The 22248-nt window shown below is 38.6% G+C and overlaps 1 protein-coding gene across 2 annotated transcripts in view; it reads right to left on the bottom strand.

Moving 5' to 3' along the window:
* The window catches only part of MAIP1 (matrix AAA peptidase interacting protein 1), a 67972-nt gene that overhangs the window by 38485 nt on the left and 7239 nt on the right, over nucleotides 1–22248 (bottom strand). For both annotated transcript variants that reach the window (XM_078329136.1, XM_002749608.5), the window contains exon 5: nucleotides 442–21190. In XM_078329136.1, the coding sequence (XP_078185262.1) occupies nucleotides 21112–21190 (79 nt within the window). In that variant the 3' untranslated portion in view covers nucleotides 442–21111. The remainder of the gene's footprint in view (nucleotides 1–441; nucleotides 21191–22248) is intronic.

The raw sequence follows: 22248 nt of genomic DNA, 5'->3' as shown, positions 1-22248 counted from the left end.
TAAACAGGGGTGTGGGGGTGAGGGATAACACCCGCTTTTTATTGCGTTGCTTTTTCCCATTTATTTTCTGCTTGACTTTAATAGTTTCAGTCTAACATAAGCCTTTGAAATGGGTTAGTGTTGTCACGAAGGAAAGGCTCAGAGCCCAGGGAAGCTCAAGACCTTGCCTGAGGACACCCACTTAGTGAGAACTGAGCTGGGATTTGAACTTGTGATGAGTTTTACCTAAAGTGGCAGTATCAGGACTGCCAAGACTAAAATTGATCTTGTGTTAGAAATTCCATTTTTTTAATAAAAACTTTCCTATCACTGTGTAACTTTGTAACTCTTGACAAGCCAGGGATAGGGACATTGATAAACTGCCAGCCCCTCAGCCAAGTGACCTGACATTATCGCATCCCAGAGAGACTCATCGTAGCAAGTCACAGGCCATCCACTCACCATGTTGATGCCATCTGAGGTCCACAGGTGTTTAACATCCCCAGGATCTACACACCATGTGAGGGAATGGTTATGTGGAATATGGCAGTACCTGCAAAAGCCACAGGAATGGAGTAATTTTATAAGGATGGACACCTGTTTTCTTCGAAATGTTCCTATGGGGGAATAAAAAAAGTGCTCCTGGGCAAAAGCAAGTCCTCTCTGTTCTCTGCCAACAGATAACTTTACCAGCACTTTTATAGTGCCATTTTGGGCTTATAAAAATGTTCCTAATATAATCTGCTGGGAAATTGATGGCTTATGGTAATGACAAGAAGCCTGCCTCAGAGAATGATCTTAATTCATCATTTTGAACATCTGTAGAACCCCTTAAAGTAGCCTGGAGAGGAACGAAAGTGAAGGGAGGAGAGCAAACCTTCCCAGGGAATGGGACTGACATGCAGATTCCTGCTAATTTACTCTAAGGTTGTTAAGCAGGAAGAGCTGGGAGAGCTGCTCCTGTTTCAACCCTTCCCTTCTTCAGATGAGCCAGAAGGCCTTCGAGAATTGTCTACTCCTCTACAACACAACAACCAAGTATTACTCAATACCCCCTCAAACTTGAATATGAATTACTTTAATCAACAAAGTCAACAGTTAATTGAATCCGACACTGTCAAAGGGATATTGGAAGGTGACGGGGTTACTTAGATCAGGGTTCCAATTCCACAGCCCTCATGGGATATGCAAATCTTTGCAGGTATTAGACGTTTTGTCTGGGTTTCTTCATTGAACAAATGGGGGTAATAATGCCCATCTTATTGGCCGATGAAACTATTAGCCATCGTGCCTGGCAGTGTGCAATTTACAATATCAGGATACAATTTTAGTGTATTCAGAATTATGTCGACTGACTAAATTTTAGTGCACCAGGACGCAGGGCTATTGGTTTCCTATGGAGGTCTTAACAAAGCACCACAAACTTAAAACAACAAAAGTTCCTTAAAACAACAGGAACATTTTCTCTCATAGTTCTGGAGGCGGGAAGTCTGAAATCAAAGTATCAGCATGGCCATGTTCCCCCTAAAGGATCTAATGAAGAATCCTTTGTCTGTTACAGGAGGCTCCAGGCACTCCTTGGCTTCTGGGTGCTTAACTTTAATCTCTGCCTCTGTCTTCACATGGTATTCTCTCTGTGTCTCTGTGCTCTCTCCTCTTCTTAAAACATCACCAGTCGTTGGATTTAGGGCCCACCCTACTCCACGATGATCTCTTCTTGATCTTTAAGTAATTACATCTGCGAAAGCCCAATAAGGTCAAATGCTGAGGTTCCAGGTGAATATGAATCTTGGAGGACATCATCAGCTCATGAGAGCTGATTAGGGGGCTTAAATGGGAAGGTACAGTTGAAGTGCCACACATATTACCTGCACGTTAGGGGTTTTTAATAAATAAAGGGAGTGGCTATAGTTTTGTTGTTATTGCTGCTGCTGGCATCATGATTGTTTTTCCAGGGGAATGCAAGGAAAAGGTTGGATTTGAGAGGGAAAGGCAGACCTGAGAAGTATATGAGGAGGGAGCGGCATAAAGACCCAGAGGAGAAAAAAAAGAGGCTGAGAAAGCCGGGGAGAAAGAACTAAGGGGACAGTCCTCGCCTGGGCTTGCCCAGCTCCTGTGCCCTCAGATGGCAAGGCCTGGATAAACAAGCAGGGTTGGTCAGGAAACCTGGACACCTCAGCCTGGCACAGTCTGGTGCAGTCTGGCCCTGCCCCCATAGTGTGGTCTCACATCCTTAAGAGAAAAGAAATAGGAATATGCAGAAAGAAACCATGTGTAAGTTTCCACTTCTTCCTCCCTGACTACAGGTATTTCAGAGTTTTTCTTAAGGGAGTGGGAGTAGATTCTAGAGGGAACACTCCCAGAATGCGAGACCTTGCTGAAAAGCAATGAATCTCAGTGCTGAGCCTGGACAGAAACTCCTATGCTTTCAGAAGATTCCTGAGCTGTGGAAGTCAATCAAGCATAACAAAAGTGTAAGAGCAGCTGGAAATGCTGGGCCTCTCCTTCCTAAGACCAGGATGACAGGTGTCCTGGACGTGCTAAAATTTAGTCAGTCAACGTAATTCTGAATACACCAAAATTGTATCCTGATGTTGTTAATTGCACAGTGCCAAGCATCATGGTGAACAGCTTTAAAAAATTTTTAATTTTTTTGTTTCAATTGGTTTTGGGGGAACAGGTGGTGTTTGGTTCAATGAATAAGTTCTTTAGTGGTGATTTCTGAGATTTTGGTGCACCCATCACCCCAGCAGTTTACATTATATCCAGTGTGTAATCTTTCATCCCTCACCAACCCCCATCCTTTCCCCAGAGTCCCCAAAGTACAATGTATCATTCTTATGCCTTTGCATCCTCATAGCTTAGCTCTTACATATGAGTGAGAACATACAATGTTTGGCTTTTTCATTCCTGAGTTACCTCATTTAGAATAATGGTCTCCAATTCCATCCAGGTTGCTGCAAATGTCATTATTTCATTCCTTTTTATGGCTGAGTAGTATTCCATCATATATTATATATATACCACAGTTTCTTTACTCGTTGACTGATGGGCATTTGGGCTCATTCCATATTTTTGCAATGGCAAATTGTATTGCTGTAAATGTGTGTGCAAGTGTCTTTTTTATATGATGACTTCTTTTCCTCTGGGTAGATACCTAGTAGTGGGATTGCTGGAGTATATGGTAGATCTACTTTTAGCTCTTTCCAGAATCTCCACACTGTTTTCCACGGTGGTTGTAGTTTACAGTTCCACTAACAGTGTAAAACTGTTCCCTTTTCACCACATCCATGCCAACACCTATTATTTTTGATTATGGCCATTCTTGCAGCAGTAAAGCGGTATCACTTTGTGGTTTTGATTTGCATTTCCCTGATCCTTAGTGATGTTGAGCATTTTTCCATATGCTTGTTGGCCATTTGCGTATCTTCTTTTGAGAATTGTCTTTTTATGTCCTTAGCCCATTTTTTGATGGGATTTTTTTTCTTGCTAACTTGTTTGAATTATTTAGATTCTGGATATTAATCCTTTGTTGGATGTATAGATTGTGAATATTTTCTCCCACTCTGTGGGTTGTCTGTGAACTCTGCAGATTATTTCTTTTGCTGTGCAGAAGCTTTTTTGTTTAATTAAGTTCCATTTATCTTTGTTTTTGTTACATTTGCTTTTGGGCTCTTGGTCATGAAGTCTTTGCCTAAGCCAAAGTCTAGAAGGGGTTAATAGTTTTAATATAAGCGTGGCACACGCTTATGTCACTGGAAAAGATGAAGGGTAAGAGTTGGGTTCTGACTAAAATTATTGAGCACAAAGATTCCCTTTAAGACTGACTTCTTTTCTCCAGAAACCATCCTACTGGCCTCGCAGCCAGGTGTTCATAATTTTTTTTGGTACCATAAGCCCTTTTGCCAATCTGAGTAAATCCATGGGCTCCTTCTCAAAATAATGCTTTAAACTTAATAAAACTAAATACATAAGATTACAAGGCAAACCAATGATATCAAAAGACAGTTATTAAAATAACAAAATTTGTGATACAATTCTGTATGTGCTTTTTTATTAATATATTAAATAACAAGATCCAGCAGTAGTCCTAGAGCTACTGTAATTTTGAAGTCATGAGACATGTAAATGGTATTTCAAGATAGCTGCAACAACCATAGTGGAATCTGTAAATATCTGTAATTTGTTGCCTATATTCATAATTGAAGAAAATGCAAAATTTCAGTTGGAGCTTAACGAAAATAAACATATAGCATTTTCCCCATCCAAGTTCACAGAATTTTATCCAGATTTGTGCACACCAAATTTAGAACCCCTGTTCTAAGCAAGCTTTTCAAAGGCAACCAATTTTTGGAGGGGTTCTACCAACTAGCCTGAGCACAAACTCGGTTATGTTTGCAAAGGACGCCCCCTACAGGCCAAAAGACTTGAGCTAGTCACCCGAAAATGCATTTAATTTGCTGTGTTAGAAAACAATAGGTCAGACAATTAATTCACTGACTCACACCAAGAAACGGAGAACGGAAGACTGATGGTCAGCGAGGCCCAGGGGCATCTAATCAGCATAGATTTAAAAGCCCCTTTTGGCTTAATGGGAAAGTGCTGACGGCTTGTGCTGTTGGTCATTAGCAAAGGAGGACAAGATTGCTAACCTGGGAGGCTATTGCTAAGGGGGCTACTTTCTCTGCTTCTGGTCAACAAGGAGGCTCTGCAGATTGCTGAAAGGTTAGATTTCCCAATGCACTCATCTGGCCAAGGTCTTTAGGATCTGCTTTCAGTGCTTGGAGCTTGGAGCCAAGTGGAAAGGAAGGAGAGGGGAAATGAATTCAGAACTTACCATGTGCCAGAAATCGGCTATTTTCACTTAGGCTATTGCACTGAGTTCCTAAAACAACTCTGTACAGAATTTATTATTATTGTTACCGCTATTTACAGAGGTAATTGAGGCTCAGAGAGGAAAGTCATCACTTGCCCATGGTCACTCTGAATAAATAACTGTGGGTTTGAGGGGGCAGGGAACCATTTGCTGTCCAGTCTCTGCCACCCAGGGCATGGCAGTGAGACTCCCACAGCACTGCCCACTCCTGTTAGCATAGAGTTCTGGAGCCTGCTTTGAATTCTGGGCTTCCCCACTTACTAAGGGTGTGAACTTAAGCAAGTAATCATGTGCCTCCTTTCCCTATCTGTAAAATGAGGATAACAATAAATGTTTACTATAACTTAACTAAAGTTATGATTACTTTGCTAAATAGTAAAAACTAAACGTTAAGCCTGTAGAACAGTGCTCAATACCTGCAGGCATTCAACCAATGATAGCTATTATTAATTATTACACTAAGTGTTGCCTCCTGAGAAGCAAAGCAGCTAGCAGCTAACAGCCTCAAGCAGTACTTCTCACCCACATGCAATTTTTGTCCTCCAGGGGACTTTGACAATAACTGGAGACATTTTGGCTGTCACCACTAAAAAGGCATCTAATGAATAGAGGCCAGAGATATTGTTAAACATCCTAGAATGCATAGAATAGCCCCTACAATAAAGGTTTGTATGGTCCCAAATGTCAGTAATCCAAGACAGAGAAACCCTGCCCCAAACTGAACACCAGTGGAGACTCTTTTGCCAGATATAAGGAGGTGCTAAATTGAAACTCTAATTCCAGGGAGGGTGCAGACAATAAAAAAACAAAAAACTAAAAACAAAACCTAGGAAACGATTAGATGATAACAAATGCTGTAATAAAAATAAAACAGCGTGGCAGGAGAGAGTGATGGGTGCGACTGCTTTGGATGGGATGGTCAGGAAAGTCTCCTTAGAGGAGGTGGCATTTAAATTGTTACCTGATCATCAGGAAGTGATCAGCCATTGAAGATCTGAGCAACAAGCATAGCTGGTAGAGGGAGCAGTTCCTGCAGAAGTATCAAGGGAGGGGTAACTTTGGTATGACTGAGGAAGAAAGAATGAGAAATTAGAGAGTAGTCGGAGGGAGGGAGAGAGTCAAATGAAATTCCAATAAGGCCTCAAAGAATGGCTCCCTTTGGGCAAGGCTACTTCTTGGTAATCCCTCAGGGAAAAAAAATTTTCTCAAGGTACTTGACTATAACTAAAATATGTAATTTTTTAATGTGGTATAATTTTACATTGGTTTTAAAGTTGTTTATTTTTTGTTTTTGTTTCACTTTAAGGAGTAATAACAAGGAGTCTCTTTCCCAGCAGGGAGTTACTTAATATGGTCAGTTACTGATTTGCTTACTTCTGGTTTGAGATGAAACCACATTGAGTCTTTCTTTTCTCTGGAGTACAGGGGATTATTCAGATGTGGTATCGTAAGAAAGGAGACAGAGCACAGTTTGATTTTGCGCTGTTGAAGCATTTCAGCCACTCTGAGTCAGATGTAAAATTGCAATCCACATTTTGAAAACTAATAAAGCCTGGATGGGGGTGATGGGAAGGGCAGGCAGTGTGTTCTCTTAAACTCATGCAGCTTTGCCCACAGCTACACTGCACCTACAAAGTCAGAGACTAGGGGATGAGTCATAAAAGGAAATGACCATCTAATTCTTAGACTGGTCCTGGTGAATTTCTTTATATGAAGGTAAAAAGTATCACAGGATTCTTTGCCTAAATCTCATCTAAGATAGTACTAGTGAGAGAGCAGAATAGTAGTCTCAAGATAACCATGCCTATATGTCACATAAAAGTGAGCCAGAGTTGCAATTTATTAAGCAAGCGTTTGATAGAATGTTCAATAAACTGATTGATTTATAACATGGAAGGAAGTGGGGAGGAGGTTACTTCTGAAGATGGGATAAACTGTATCCAGGGTCCTCTAGGCAGGAACCTGTATGAGGTGTAAACAACAGGATGTGAGGGTCAGAGATCTGGACCTATCATTTGAAGCAACCTTTCAATGACTCTAAAATCAAGACGTTTTCTCTGGGTGCTCTACTTCATTTAAGTTTCTAAAATTAGCTGGGAACAGACACATAGATCAGTGAAACAGAATAGAAAACCCAGGGCTACCTCCGCACGTCTACAGTGAACTCATTCTTTCACAAAGTTGCCATGAATATACATTGAAGAAAGGACAATTTCTTCAATAAATGGTGCTGGGAAACTGGATACCCATATGCAGAAGAGTGAAACCAGACCCCTACCTCTCGCCATATACAAAAATCAAATCAAAATTGACTACAGACTTCAAACTATGAAACTACCATAATGAAACTTTGGGGAAGCACTCCAGGATATTGGTCTGGGCAAACATTTCTTATGTAACACCCCACAGGCAAACAAAGCAAACATGGACAAATGGGATCACATCAAGTCAAAAAACTTCCACACAGCAAAGGATACAATCAACGAAGCAAAGAACAACCCACTGAACGGGGAAAATATTTGGAAACTACATATCTGACAAAGAATAACCAGAATCTATTATATAAGGAGCCCAAACAGCTATATAAAAAATTCTAATAATCTGATTAAAAATGAGCAAAATATCTGAATAGACATTTCTCAAAAGACATACAAATGGTCAACAGGCTATGAAATGGTGCACAACGTCATTTATCATCGGAGAAATGCAAATCAAAACTACAATGAGATAATGTGGCACATACACACAATGGAATACTATTCAGCCATAAGAAAGAATGGGATCCCGTCATTTACAATAACGTGGATGGAACTGGAGGTCATTATGTTAAGTTAAATAAGCCAGGCACAAAGAGATAAGTTTTGCATGTTCTCACTTATTTGTGGGAGCTACAAATTAAAATAATTGAACTCATGGAGATAAGAGAACAGGATGGTTACCAGTGGCTATGAAGGGTAGTGAGGGTTGAGGGGAAAGTGGGGATGGTTAGAGGGTACAAAAAAAAATAGAAAGAATGAGTAAAATCTAGTATTTGCTAGCACAACAAAATGACTATAGTCAAAAATAATTTAATTGTACATTTTGAAATAACTGAAAGAGTATAATTGGATTGTTTATAACATAAAGGATAAATGATTGAGATGATGGATACCTCATTTACCCTGATGTGATGATTATGCTTTGCATACCTATGTCAAAATGTCTCATGTAACCCATAAATATACACACCTGCTATGTACCCACAAAATTCAAAATAAATTAAAAAGTTTTTTTTTTTTAAATTAGCTTGGCAAGGCCAGACATGGTGGCTCCCAGCATTGTGGGAGGCCGAGGTGGGTGGATTGCTTCAGTCCAGGAGTTACAAATTAGCCTGGGCAAAATGGTGAAATCTTATCTCTACCCAAAAAAACAAACAAACAAAAAATTAGCCAGGTATGGTGGTGTGCACCTGTAGTCCCAGCTACTCAGGAGGCTGAGGTGGGAGGATCTCCAGAGCCTGGGAGATCAAGGCTGAAGTGAGCTGTGATTGCACCACAGTACTCCAGCCTGGGTGACAGAGTGAGACCCTATCTCAATATTTAGGACTATTTCCAGACTGCAGTTAGAAAGACCATAGGGTCTCTCAGTGAAGCTGGGGTTAGCAACTCTGTCGGCTATTTGGCAGGGTCTGTGGCTTCATGACTCAAGCAACCCAATTAGGACAAATTGCTAGAGGCCTACACCCAATATTCATTCTCCCTCTCCTCCTCAGTTTTAGGACCTCTAGTTTTATTTGAGGCAACAAGATATACCCAGCTAAAAGACTATATTTCTCAGCCTCAGCTTCCCAATTACATGTGACCATATGACTTATTCCTGGCTGATGAAATTTATTGGAAATGATTTTTTGTACCTTCTAGGAAAACATCTTAAAAGATAGCTGATGTATATACACTTTGCCTATTCTTTCCTTTCTTCCACTCTGCTACGTGGAATATGGATATGGTGGCTGGCGCTCTCATCAGTCATTTTTTAATATAAGGACATATATCATGCCCTAAAGAAAACAGTTGTGACTAGAAGGAGCCTAGATTCCTGAGGACTTTGTGGAGTTGGCGTACAAGCCCCAAAGCATCGTTATCTCTGAATCTCTATTAGTGTAAGAAGAATCAACTTCTATATTATTTAAGCCATAATATTTAAAAGTTTTTGTCAGTCTCGTGCGGTGGCTCACGCCTGTAATCCAAGCATTTTGGGAGGCTGAGGTGGGTGGATCACAAGGTCAGGAGTTCGAGACCAGCCTGACCAACATGGTGAAACCCCCTTCTCTACTAAAAATACAAAAATTAGCCATGCGTGGTGGTGCGTGCCTGTAATCCCAGCTACTCAGAGGCTAAGCCAGGAGAATTGCATGAACCCAGGAGACAGAGATTGCAGTGAGCCGAGATTCAAGCCATTGTACTCCAGCCTGGGTGACAGAGGGAGACTCTGTCTCAAAAAAGTTTTTGTCTTATGCAATTATTTACTAGAACTTATCCTAAACAATATGCCAATCATTTGCATAATCCGTTCACATTGGGAAATTTAAATGGCCAACATCAAGTACTCTTATTAGGTCTTATTTTATGTAAGTTTCTTAAAATTTGTTTTGGGATGACGAACAATTTATAATAATATTGACATTATATAAGGTCTTAGTTGACCAATTTTGTTGTTGTTGTTTTAGAGACAAGGTCTCACTATGTTGCCTCGGCTGCTGCTAACCTCAAACTCCAGACCCAAGCAATCTCCTGCCTCAGCCTCTGCAGTAGCTGCGAGTACAGGCGTAAGCCACTGCTTCCTCCTATGTGACCCCATTCATCTAAAGAGTGTGTTAGTGCACCTTGGCAGATCTCATCAAATGGAGATCGTGTGTTAGTGCACCTTGGCAGATCTCATCAAATGGAGATCATGGAATTCAAGGGCTCTATAGCCGTTGTCACTTAAACTGGTTTAGATATTTGCAATCATTGTTATGCAAAACAAGTGATTCTCATCTTTAGACTCCATAGCAGAAGTCAATAATGGTCAGTTAATTATGTGTAACTAAAACACCTGGAAAGTCTCTCGCTTGATCTCTCTGATGTAACACTGTGTGCATTTTCTGCATATGGTAATCATTATTGCATCTCACCAAATACTTCTCACCCTCTGCCTTCTAGGAATATGGCAGAATTGTACTTCCTGGGTCCCTATGGTTGAGTGAGGCCGTGTTCTGGAGAAATAATTGCATCACTTCCAGGTTCACCCTTCAGAGTTGTCTTTTCCATTTGCTATTGTATCTGGCAGTGGCTTCCCATCAGCCTGTGTCCAGGGAGGAAGATGAGCTGGCACTGAGCAGAATCCTCAGGTGTCTCTTACTGAACAAAAAAACAAACCTTTTTGTTTGTTTCAATCCACTGAGATTAAGAAGCTGTTTGTTACCGCAGCATAATCTACGTTATCGTGACTGAGATACCATATGATTCAGAAAAAAAATATTCCCAGGATGGGCGTAATTACAGAGGCACTGAATGATATAATCTGTGGTTCCAGCAAGGATATGGGTAAAAGTCCCCTCCAATTTAACCCATGCACTTAATCTTTTTAACATCAACAACTTATGTTCATAAAATATTTTTGTGGAGCAATTTCTTATAACATATCTATCTAGAAAAAATCTGTCAATAAGCAAAGCGATCTTCCTCTTCCTTAGTGGCTTCATACCCTACCAAACTTACATCCAATCCTCGCATTTAGATTCCACATGCTATTGGCGCCACCGTGTGGAATTTAGAAAGAATGACATTTACTATATGAAAGCAAGGTCAAATATCCAGTAATACCATAGATTCCTTGAGAGGGGTACTGTACATGATTTAAAAACTCACATCCCGCTTGCTAGGGTATCAAATAGAAGGCAAGAGGGAAAACATTCCTGTCATGTGAACTAGGAAGTTGAACAGAAGTGAGGCTTACTCTTACTTATCCAGTCAACAAATATTTACTAAGCTCCGCTTCGTTTGAGATATTGTTCCAGTGCCTGGGGATTCAATAGTGAACAAGATATAAAACGTTCTTGCCTTAGTTCCAAAGACAATGAGAGAAATAAACAAACACATCTTACAATGTCTGATCGTGATAAATGCTATAAACCAAAATAAATCAGGATTAGGGCATAGAGAGTGATGGGGGAAGAATTGTTTTAAATAAGGTTGACAGAAATAAAGGCAAACAATCCACATTTAGCTTTCCCAAAGTTCTTTTAGATGAATGATCCAAAATCTCAAACAATACAAACAATCTCTTACAGACATAAAATGAGAAAACACCTCAAAATGCTCAAATCTTGTTTTTCAAACTCATTGCCCTGGGGTCGGGGGAAGACTCCTTGGAGAAATGGCTGATTACAGGTCTGAGGCAGGAAATGGACAAGAAGATCCTGAAATGTATTGTTATGTTGGAAAACACAGGAGCACTCAGAGACTAACAACAAAGTCATGTTCATCTTTAATCTGTCACGCAGACAGATTACAAGGACTCCTGCTGGCAAAACTGCGGCATATTTAGGCATCAACAAGAATAATAACTGTAACGGATATTTCACTGGATGAATAAAAATCTATGAGTTTAGGCTGGATGTGGTGGCTCTTGTCTGTAATCACAGCCCTTTGGAAAGCTGAGGTGGGAAGATCACTTGAGCATAGGGGTTCAAGGCTGCAGTGAGTATGCTCTTGCCACTGCACTCCAGCCTAGTTGACAGAATGAGACTTCATCTAAAAAAAATGAAAGAATTCATGAGTTTCTAGTGTTATTTAAGGAAAATAAAAAGACAGGGCTCTGTTTTATTGAAGAATACCAATAGCAGGTATTATAGAATTAAAGGATAATCATTTGGCAAACTATAAGGTAACACCGATTCAATAAGGATCATCTTGTGTATTAATTTCTTGTTGCTTATGTAACAAACTACCACAAATGTAGTGGCTTAAAACAACATGTATCCATTATTTTGCATTTCTGGAGATCAAACGTCTAAAATGGGTCAGCTGTCGTGTCCCCTCATAGTTCCAACCTCGACTCCCATCATCATGTCTGACTCCTACCCGCCTGCCTCCCTCTTATAAGAAATGTCCTTATAAGGACATTTGTGATTACAGTGGCTCCACCCACATAGTCCAGCATAACCTCCTCATCACAAAATTTAATGATACCTGCAAAGTCCTATTTTGCCAACTAACCTGTGGAATACATGTTCATGTGTTTCAGGGGTTAGTATGCGAGCATCTTGTGAGCAGAGTATTTACCAGGTATCAAAGTATCATCTCACAGATTACTTATTAATTGTAAAGAGAGAAAAAATGACTTTTACAACTAAGGGTTCTCATAATCACCACTCTAAACAATTGGACAATGAGAAATTAGGTATGAGGCCCACAAATCACCTATATATTCATGCCAAAAAGGTTTCACCTGAATCTAATCAAGTCTTTCACCCTAACTTTCAGCTTACAGAAGTGATGCCATAGAAAAGCAAGCGCATTCAAGATACAAGACGTGCTGTGTGTCCACCATTCTAGACTTCCCCAAACTGCAATGCCAGAAACAAGGTTGGGGGAATATTCTAAATTTTGAAAAAAGGACTAAAGAGACATAACCAAATGCAGTGGGTAAACATTGACTGAATTTTGGATTAAAAAGTCATTTTAAAAGATAATTGATGGAATTTTAAATTTAAATATTAGCTGATACTATGGAATTATTGCTAATGGGCACATAGGTACATAGGTTAGTGTCCTTATTCTTTGGAAATACATGTTGAAATATTTGGGATTGAAATATTAATACGTGATGTCTGAAACTTACTTTCAAAATCTTTCAATAAAAATATCTGGTCGCCGGGCACAGTGGCTCATGCTTGTAATCCCAGCACTTTGGGAGGCTGAGGCAGGCAGTTCACAAGATCAGGAGTTTGAGACCACCTGACCAATATAGTGAAAGCTCAGCTCTACTAAAAATACAAAAATTAGCTGGGCGTGGTGGCATGCACCTGTAGTCCCAGCCACTTGGGAGGCTGAGGCAGAAGAATTGCTTGAACCCGGGAGGCAGAGGTTGCAGTGAGCTCAGCTCATGCCACTGCACTCCAGCCTGGGCAACAGAGTGAGACTCTGTCTCAAAAAAAAAAAAAAAAAATTGGTCAAACACTATTCTAGATGTTTCTGTGAAGGTAGTTTTTGATGAGATTAACATTTGAACCACTATACGAATATTAAATCTCTCTATATGTCTCCATAGACTATCTATGTTTCTCCATAGAAATAGATAAATATAAGTTTTGTTTCTCTGGGGAACTCTAATACAATACTCTTCTTTCAACTTTTCAGTATGTTTGAAATTTTTTCTAATGAAAAGTTAGGGGAAAAAATCAAATTCATATTTTTTAAAACAACATTCAGGAGTTTTCAAAAACATTTTCCTGATCTAGTCAATGCTGACATTCAGGAGTTAAGTCCATTATTTTGTAGCTTGTAGCTATTCTTCCAGGGGAGAAAATTACTCTTTATAGAGAATAGTCTGAGGAGCCTAGCCAACTAAAAATAAGCATCGCCTGTCAGTTTGCAAATATTTTTGAGGATTTATTGTCTTAGTGGCTATGCTCAGTCCTGGAAAAAGAATGATAAGCCACCCAGAAGTGGTCCTGGCTAGTTCTTTCTGTGTTATTATGTGTCCCATACTTGCAAGCCAAGTTCAGTTGGGTCAAAGTAGAGCACAGCTAACTAATTCTTGATTTTAGGAGAACGTACAGGTTTTCTGATCAGGGAGACTGTACTGATGATATAGCCATTTCCGTGAAAGCCAACAGTGACAACTTCATATTTCAAAAGTTAGACTACTCCAGTGAACATGATATAAACTCTTTTCTTCCTCTGTAACCAACATAGAACACATTTAGAAAGCTTATTTGAAAACATGTCAAGTTCTCATAGAAAGTAGAAGAATGGTTACCAGAGGCTGGGAAGGGAAATGAAGCTGGGGTGGGGATGGCTAACAAGTACAAAAAAAAAAGTTGGAAAGAATTAATAAGACAGCCAAGCGCGGTGGCTCATATCTGTAATCCCAGTTCTTTGTGAGGCCAAGGTGTGTGGATCACAAGGTCAGGAGATGGAGATCATCTGATCAACATGGTGAAACCCTATCTCTATTAAAAATACAAAAATTAGCTGAGCTTGGTGGTGCGTGCCTGTAATCCCAGCTACCTGGGAGGCTTAGGCAGGAGAATCGCTTGAACCAGGGAGTCAAAGGTTGCAGTGAGCCGAGATCATGCCACTACACTCCAGCCTGGCAGTAAAAAAAAGAATTAATACTACTTACTATTTGATAGCACAACAGGGTGACTGTAGTCAATAATAACTTAATTGTACATTTTTAAATAATAAAAAGCATATAATTGGATTGTTTGTAACACAAAGAATAAGTGCTTGAGGGGATGGGTACCCCATTCTCCATCATGTGATTATTACACATTGCATGCTTGTTTCAAAACATCCCACATATGTGCACCCCATAAATATATAAACCTACTATGTACCCACAAAAATTAAAAATAAAAAAATTTAAAAATAAGAAAATAGTCAAGTTCTGCTGTGGCCATAATAAACATTTATCCTGATGCCTTAAACACTAGACAACTCAACACATTACATGAAACTACTGTGCTCAAACATTGGACAGTAGGAAGCACAGTGTTTACCAGCAGAACATGGTAAACTTACTGAATTGAGGAGACAGACATGGAAGGCCACAGAGTCTGAAGACGCTGAAGGTGAAAAGCAAATGTTCGGAGAGGAGCAGCCTATGCAGAACAGAACTTCAGAAGTTTGTGTAGCAATTTCCTTGAGTTTCCAGTGAACACTAAGCTATGAACACAAAGGATGAGACTCTATAAAGTCAAGCAAAAAGTGACTGGAAGCTGGGAAGTGAACAGTTCCCAGAGATCCTATAGTGCTGGGAATTCATTTGAGTTCCCTAAGCCAGCATGGAGAGTGCTGTCCTGTTTGATCACTCAGGGCATCCAGTAGAGACCCCATAAGTTACTCCATACAAATTGGGCTACACTCTCTGTAAGTAAAAGCTACTCTAGATAAACCTTAACAAAGCTTAACAATAGCCTCAAAAAACTCAAACTGAACCACAAATGACCTAACTGGCTACCTACGAGAACAAAGCTCAACATTCTTCTCAAGGCAAATAATATCCAACCGTACCCAGATATTCAGTGATAGAAAATTCATAAAGTCAGGTGTCGAATAAAAAATTACTAGACCAGGCCAGGCGTGGCGGCTGACACCTGACACCTGTAATCCTAGCACTTTGGGAGCCTGAGGCAGAATGATTGCTTGAGCCCAAGAGTTCAAGACCAGTCTGGGCAAAATACTGAGACCTTGTCTGTATTTATTTTATTTTAAAAAATTACTAGACTAGCCAAGAAGTAGGAAAATGTGGGTCATAACCAAAAGAAAAATCAGTTACTAGAAAGAGATTTTAAAGACAGAGAAATATTAGGATTCATAAAAGACAGCTTTAAAACAACTGTTGGGCCAGGCAGAGTGACTCATGCCTATATTCCCAGTACTTTGGGAGGCAGAGGCAGGCAGGTGACTAGCTAGGAGTTTGAGGCCAGCCTGGGCAATATAGTGAGACCCCACCTCTACAAAACCTACAACAATTAGCTGGACATGGTGGGGTGCACCGTAGACCCAGCTACTTGGGAAGCTAAGGTAGGAGCCCGGGGGGCAGAGGTTGCAGTGAGCCGAGATTGTGCCACTACACTCCAGCCTAGGTGACAGAACGAAATGCTGTCTCAAAGCAAACAAACAAATATGAAACAGTTGCAACTATGCCCAGGAAGTTAAAGGAAAATATGAACATAGAGAAGATATGAGAGTCAAATGGAACATCTAGACATGAAAACTAACACATCTAAGCTGACCTAATTCCACTCCCACATTTCACGGACACAACACATTCTTCCTCAAAAATCCCTGTAAGATCAACAGTTTGCTCTGCTCAACAAGACCCCTCCTTTACTTAGGTAAGAAACCAATTCAAATTTGAGGTTTTATATTGATTTTGAGTGGTGGTCTCATATTTTGACCATTATGAGGTTCCACCAAGGTTATTTTGATGACTCTAACTTCAAAATAAATAAAAGTGTGCTCACCAGGTCCCTTGGTGTCCAGATTTCATTTATCCTTTGGATTTGTTCCAAGTGCTTTTGTCTCAATATTGATCTGTACTCTGACTCCCACTGAGCATGTATTGCTGAGTTTATTTTGTTAAAGGAGGATTCCGATCAAAATAGTTCTTTGTAGTTGGCATTGTCAATATTTTGGTCATTAATTTCGTCATTCTTCTTGTGTGCTCGTTTTGCTTTAGTGTGTCTATTAGTACAAAGTCTTGGCTCGGGACTTTTTTTCCTGTTGCTTTGTCTTTCACAGTCATTTTATTTCTTGGATATACAAGGGGCTCTACAGTGGGCATGGACAAAGGAATATGTCCATTCAGTCTCCAATTCAACCCAAGTTGAGTCCAAGGACTATCAATTAGAGGTCCAGTAGACAGTAACAAATTCATGATCAAACTTTGCCTTTTGTTCCCTAAACACCTTCATAGGGACACTTCCTCTTTCATCAATCAATAAAAGGCCATTTCATTTAGTCCATATGCCAGAGTAAAAAACTGTCATGTCATTTATTGTATAGTCCCTTCTTAGCCCCAGTTGGTCAGGTAACCTAAGATGCTATTTTTTAGCATATATTTTGAGTGACTATAATGTCTTTTCTTATTTGTCATGAATTTTTCTAAATTAAAGTCATAACTTCTTACTGGCTGAACTCCTACTTTTTCTGTGAATTCTCACTAAAATACTAATTTATGTGCTCATCCTAGTACAGCAAAAATATTTTTAACCCAAAGTAGCAATGCCTACATTGGGGGATATTCTGATACTCAAAATTAATACATTTAAGCAGAGCTCTAGAAAAATGAGGAAAACTAATACTATTTACAATTCAGTAGTCAACTTCTTTGGTGTGTCAAGACCTCAAAACAAAATTAATGACAAGATAGTTTCTTTCAAAGACTCTCTAATTTCCTATCATTCAAAGCCTTTGGAAACTATGCTCTGTATATAGCTGACATGAAATTCTCATCACTCAGTTAAGCTTTTTCAATTCCTCTATTCCTAGCCTCCTAAATGTGATACCGTTTCCTCAGGGCTTTTCTCAGAAAAGGCCATGGTATCTCTTAGACTTGCTAGACCAGAAAGCAGGATCAATAGCAGCTGAATTTAAACCTTGGTCTAGAGTATCAGTAAGACTAACACAATTCCCTGCAGAATATGGAACTTTGTTAGATATACATTATTTTGGACTATTTAACGTATATAGTTAGCTTGCTTAATTGCTAGTCTCTCAAAAGGTAAAAAGGGTTAAAAGCAGCAGGACGGGAAACACCAGGAGGCGATTTTCATAACTCAGTTGTGTGTAAGTGAAGAAAATGGTTTCGAGTGGGCAAATAGATGCATACATATATGAAGTACACTATAGAGGGACATGCAGTTTTTCCTTTATGGATATGAACAGATTCAACATTATAAGCAAAGTGAAGATGAATTAATAAAAGACTTTAAAGATGCATTTCAGGAAAGTTTCAGTTTGAGTAGACAGTTGGAACAGGCCCAACATGTGAAATGAAGGGAACCTTTTTATTTGTCATTATAATGGGCTCAGACCCAAACTAGGGGACTTAAACAGAAACTGTACAATGGAATGGAAAATTGTCAGTTTAGGAGAGTTTCCAACATGTAGCTGAACGTTTTCAATGAGCTTAAAAAAGGAAACTAGCTGAAAATTAAACCAAACTTCTGACCCTTCAGATAAAGTAACTGGCTCCAAGTTAAAAATAAAACCAAAAGTCCTCTGTTCTTTGAGAATAAAGAGCCTATGGCTAGGAACACCTTTAGATGTTGTAAGCAGAAAAGCCAGTGAAGGAAACAATGAACCATATTTTGAACAAAATATCAAAGAAATGAAAAGATAGTTATCCAAGATCTGTCCAATTATGCTGCTCTAAAAGCAAACTCAGCACCCAGCAATTTCCTGTCCTTCCTCTAAAGTCCCAAGGGGAATTGTCTGAAAATACAGATGGGACAACAATGCCGCTTTTATGTTACTAAACATGCTGCCCTATCTACCATTAATTCTGCTTCTGTAGAACTATCAGATCACTCAGAAAAACATTTTAAAGTTGAAGAGCCAGAGAAAGGTGCATTGACTTGTAATACAAGTTCGGAAGAGGGGAAAGGGAGAGTTTTGCCTTCAAGTGAAAATGTTTGGTTGTACAATAACATGAAAGAAAATAATAACAAACTTGAGGGTGTATATAAATTTTAAAAGGCTTGAGGAAAAGTGAACTTTACTTGCCTTGTTTTACTGAAGCAATTCAGAAGTGGGAATTTCTATCAATCCTAAATCTTTTCACCAGACCCAATATTTAAATGTCACTTTGGAACTATTACGAGAACATTCCTTTCTTCTTTGTGACATAAGTCCTATCTTACATGGAATTTCCAGACAAAGTTGAAGGGTTATTCTTAAGGCACCCTAAAATTTTCCTTCATATGTACACTTACTGTCTATGCATTGGAAAACTTTCACTATGTATAATTCAGGAAGTAACTACAGAATTATCTATGGTCCACAGATATGGTCAGAATATTTGCAATAAAGTCTGTAAGAATCCATTGATTCTTTCAGGGTTATTATAAAAGTTCAGTTACATAGGTGTGTGAAAAGATAAAGCTCTTCTCTAGGGGCTATAACTCAACATGAAGCATGTCAATGAGCCATTGCATGTTCTCCTAATTTCAAAGATACTGTAGTCTCAGCTAATTTTGTTAAAACCTTTTCAGATAATCTTTCCCAGTCCGTGAACTGCCTTTTATCTTACTGATGTCTTTCAAAAAGTTTTAATTTTAATAAATTCCAACTTACCAATTTTTTTTCTTTCATGATTCATGCATTCTATATCCTAAGAAAATCTTTGCTAATCCCAAGATAGCAAATGTCTCCTATTTGTTGTTTTCCTGGAATTTCTAGATTTAGCTATTGTTTAGGTCTATCATCCATTTTAAAATCTAAATTTTACACTAAAATTATATGATACAAAAGTTGAGGTTCATTTCTCCTAAGAATACATACTCATTCCATTTGTTGAAAAGACTGTTTTCCTCTTGGAATTGCTTTAGTGCCTTTTTGTTTTGTTTTTAGAGTGTCACTTTTTTGCCCAGGCTGGAGTGCAATCACAGCTCACTGCAGCCTCAACCTCTCCAGGCTCAGGTGATCCTCCCATCTCAGTTTCCCAAATATGTGGGACTACAGGCACATACCACCACACACAGTTAATTGTGCCTTTGTCAAAAATCAACATATGCATGGGTACATTTTTGAATTCTATTCTGTCCATTGGTCCTTAATCTTACTTATAAAACATGCCCATTAGCAATAAATTTTCTCATGTTTTCTCTGAGTCTTCTCACTTTTTGAAGATGTTTGCTGAGTATCAAATTCTAGGTAAAAAGGCTATTTTTTTCAGCACTTTTAAGATGGCATGCCAAGGTCTCTAACTTGCTGTTTAAGAAAAGAAATATGTAGTTATTCTTACCTTGGCTTCTCTGCATGAATATACTTTTTTTTTTCTCCAGCTGCTTTGTTCTCTGGTTTTCAACAATTTCATTATGATGTACCTTGACAAGATTTTTTTTTGTGTTACCTTGTTTGTTGAATTTCTTGTGATCTGGGGTTTGTAGTTTTCATCAACTAAGACTTTTCAGCCATTATTATTATTTTTTTTTTACCATAATCTTATGAGTATTTTTTTTAAATTGTACTTTAGTTTCTGGGGTACATGTGCAGATCATGCAGGGTTGTTGCATAGGTACATACATTAGCCATTATTTCTTAATATACTATTTTTGTTTCCATGACTCCAACTTCTAGGACACGAAATACAAGTATATTAGAACAGCTGATATTATCCCATAGGTGTCTAAGACACTGTCCTATATTTTTTCTTTGTATTTTAGCATGCTTTTAAATTCACTGACTTTTAGTTCTATAGAGACCAACCTGCTATAATTTCATCTATTCCTTCTTATCTAGCTAGTGACCAAAGAGAACAAATAGCAGCAGTGAATTTTTTTAAAAAAAATAAATCTTACACATACTTAAAATAAAGGCATAAGGCTGGGCACAGTGGCTCACGCCTGTAATCCAAGCACTTTGAGAGGCTGAGGTGGGTGGATTGCCTGAGGTCAGGAGTTCGAGACCAGCCTGGCTAACATAGTGAAACCCTGTCTCTATGAAAAATACAAAAAAATTAGCCACGTGTGGTGGCATACACCTGTAGTCCCAGCTACTAGGGAGGCTGAGGCAGGAGAATCACCTCAACCCAGGAGAAGGAGGTTGCAGTGAGCCAAGACTGCGCCACTGCACTCCAACCTGGGCAACAGACTTGTCAAAAAACTTGAAGGTATAAATGCATAAACCACAAATAAAATATTTAAGGATTATTAATTTAGAAATGTGTAAGTAGCCTGGGTGCAGCTGCTCATGCCTATAACCCTAGCTCTGTGGGAGGCTGAGGCAGGAGGGGCACTTGAGGTCAGGAGTTCAGGACCATCTGGGCAACATAGTGAAACCGCTATAAACATTTTAGCCAGCCATGCTGGTGGATGCCTATAGTCCCAGCTACTCTGAAGGCTGAGGCAGGGGGATTTCTCAAGCCCAGAAGCTCAAAGTTACAGTGAGCTATGATCACGGCACTGGACTTCATCCAGGGAGATAGAGCAAGACCCTGTTTCTTAAATAATTTAAAAAATAAAGACATGTATAAGTTTTTTCAATATCTTCTTTATTATATCCATAAAATTATATGTAGCATTAGAAATGTTATTGAATATGACACCAACAATGTGCTATTGTATTTTTTAAATTTTGATTTCTTTTAAAGAAGGTGATAACAATCTGTGGAAAATGCTTTTACTGTATCATGCCAATATACTGCAAGAAGTATTTCAAAATAATATAAAAGTAATTCATACATTTAGATTAAGGTGAAGATCAAATGATCCAAAAATTTTTCTTCCTTAGTTTTTCACAGCAACTGCTAAAGTCCTTAAGCTGATTTTTCCAAGAAAATTATTCTAATAATTTTGAGTGTTCAATCCGTGCAATGGTCCAGTCAGGCTTTACTCCTTGTGTAAATTCCCTCTGAAACCTAGGAAAAACATTGCAAATAATGTAAATCTTACATCAGTCCAAATATGTCTTAAATAACTATGTAATTTGCAAGTGTATATTTAGAAGTAGTTTTGGAAACAAGCCAATGGTTAATATTACATCAAAATCAAAACAAAAAAAACCTATAACCTACCAATTCAATCACAAAAAATATACCCACAAAATTAAAGTACATTCTCAAGTAATGTACGTATTTTTAATGGACTAATCTATATTCAACATCTGCCAGTTCCTAAGAGAAACTTGGATATCATTCTGTTTAAACACTAGCTGTAACACATGCCTAGTATTAAGAGAAATAAACTAGACTCTGGTGATGCAAACAGCACTTTAAATACATAAACGAGGATACAGGAATAGCTGTTTTTCAAATAGCACTGCTACCAATTTAGGAATAAACAGTGGAATTTAGTTTACATATATTAATCTTGAAAATAACAATGTTTATGAGGTACCCATAGTCTTAGTAAGAAACATCAGAAGAGAAAAAGTTTAACATTGATGACAATGCCCTTTAAAAATGATGTCTTAACAGATAATTCAGTGGATTTAAATTAAGTATTTAAATATGTAGAATATTTTGGGTAAGTACAAATAAAACAAAATAAAAAAAACACTTTTCTTTCAAGAAAAGTAAAAAAAAGAATAAGGATATTCTTTTTTACTTAAGTAAAATATACATTTTATTTCTTAGGTCATTTTTAGAGTTTGTTTTTTTAAAGCAGATTTGTATAACTGTGGCAACATAATCATTTTTTTAAATAAATGTTAAATTATATCTTCACTGACTTGCTCCAGCTGTTCACTGTTGTCGATTTTTTTTTTTTTTTTGAGATGGAGTCTCATTCTGTCACCAGGATGGAGTGCAGTGGTGCAATCTTGGCTGACTGAAATCTTCTCCTCCCAGATCCAAGCGATTCCCCTGCCTCAGCCTCCCAAGTAACTGGGACTACAGGCAGTCACCACCATGGCTGGCTAATTTTTTGTATTTTACTAGAGACAGGGTTTCACCATGTTGGCCAAGATGGTTTCGAT

This window comes from Callithrix jacchus, chromosome 6, assembly GCF_049354715.1.
Source record: "Callithrix jacchus isolate 240 chromosome 6, calJac240_pri, whole genome shotgun sequence".
Classification (NCBI taxonomy): Eukaryota; Metazoa; Chordata; class Mammalia; order Primates; family Cebidae; genus Callithrix; species Callithrix jacchus.
This window is presented reverse-complemented; position numbering and strand designations above follow the sequence as displayed.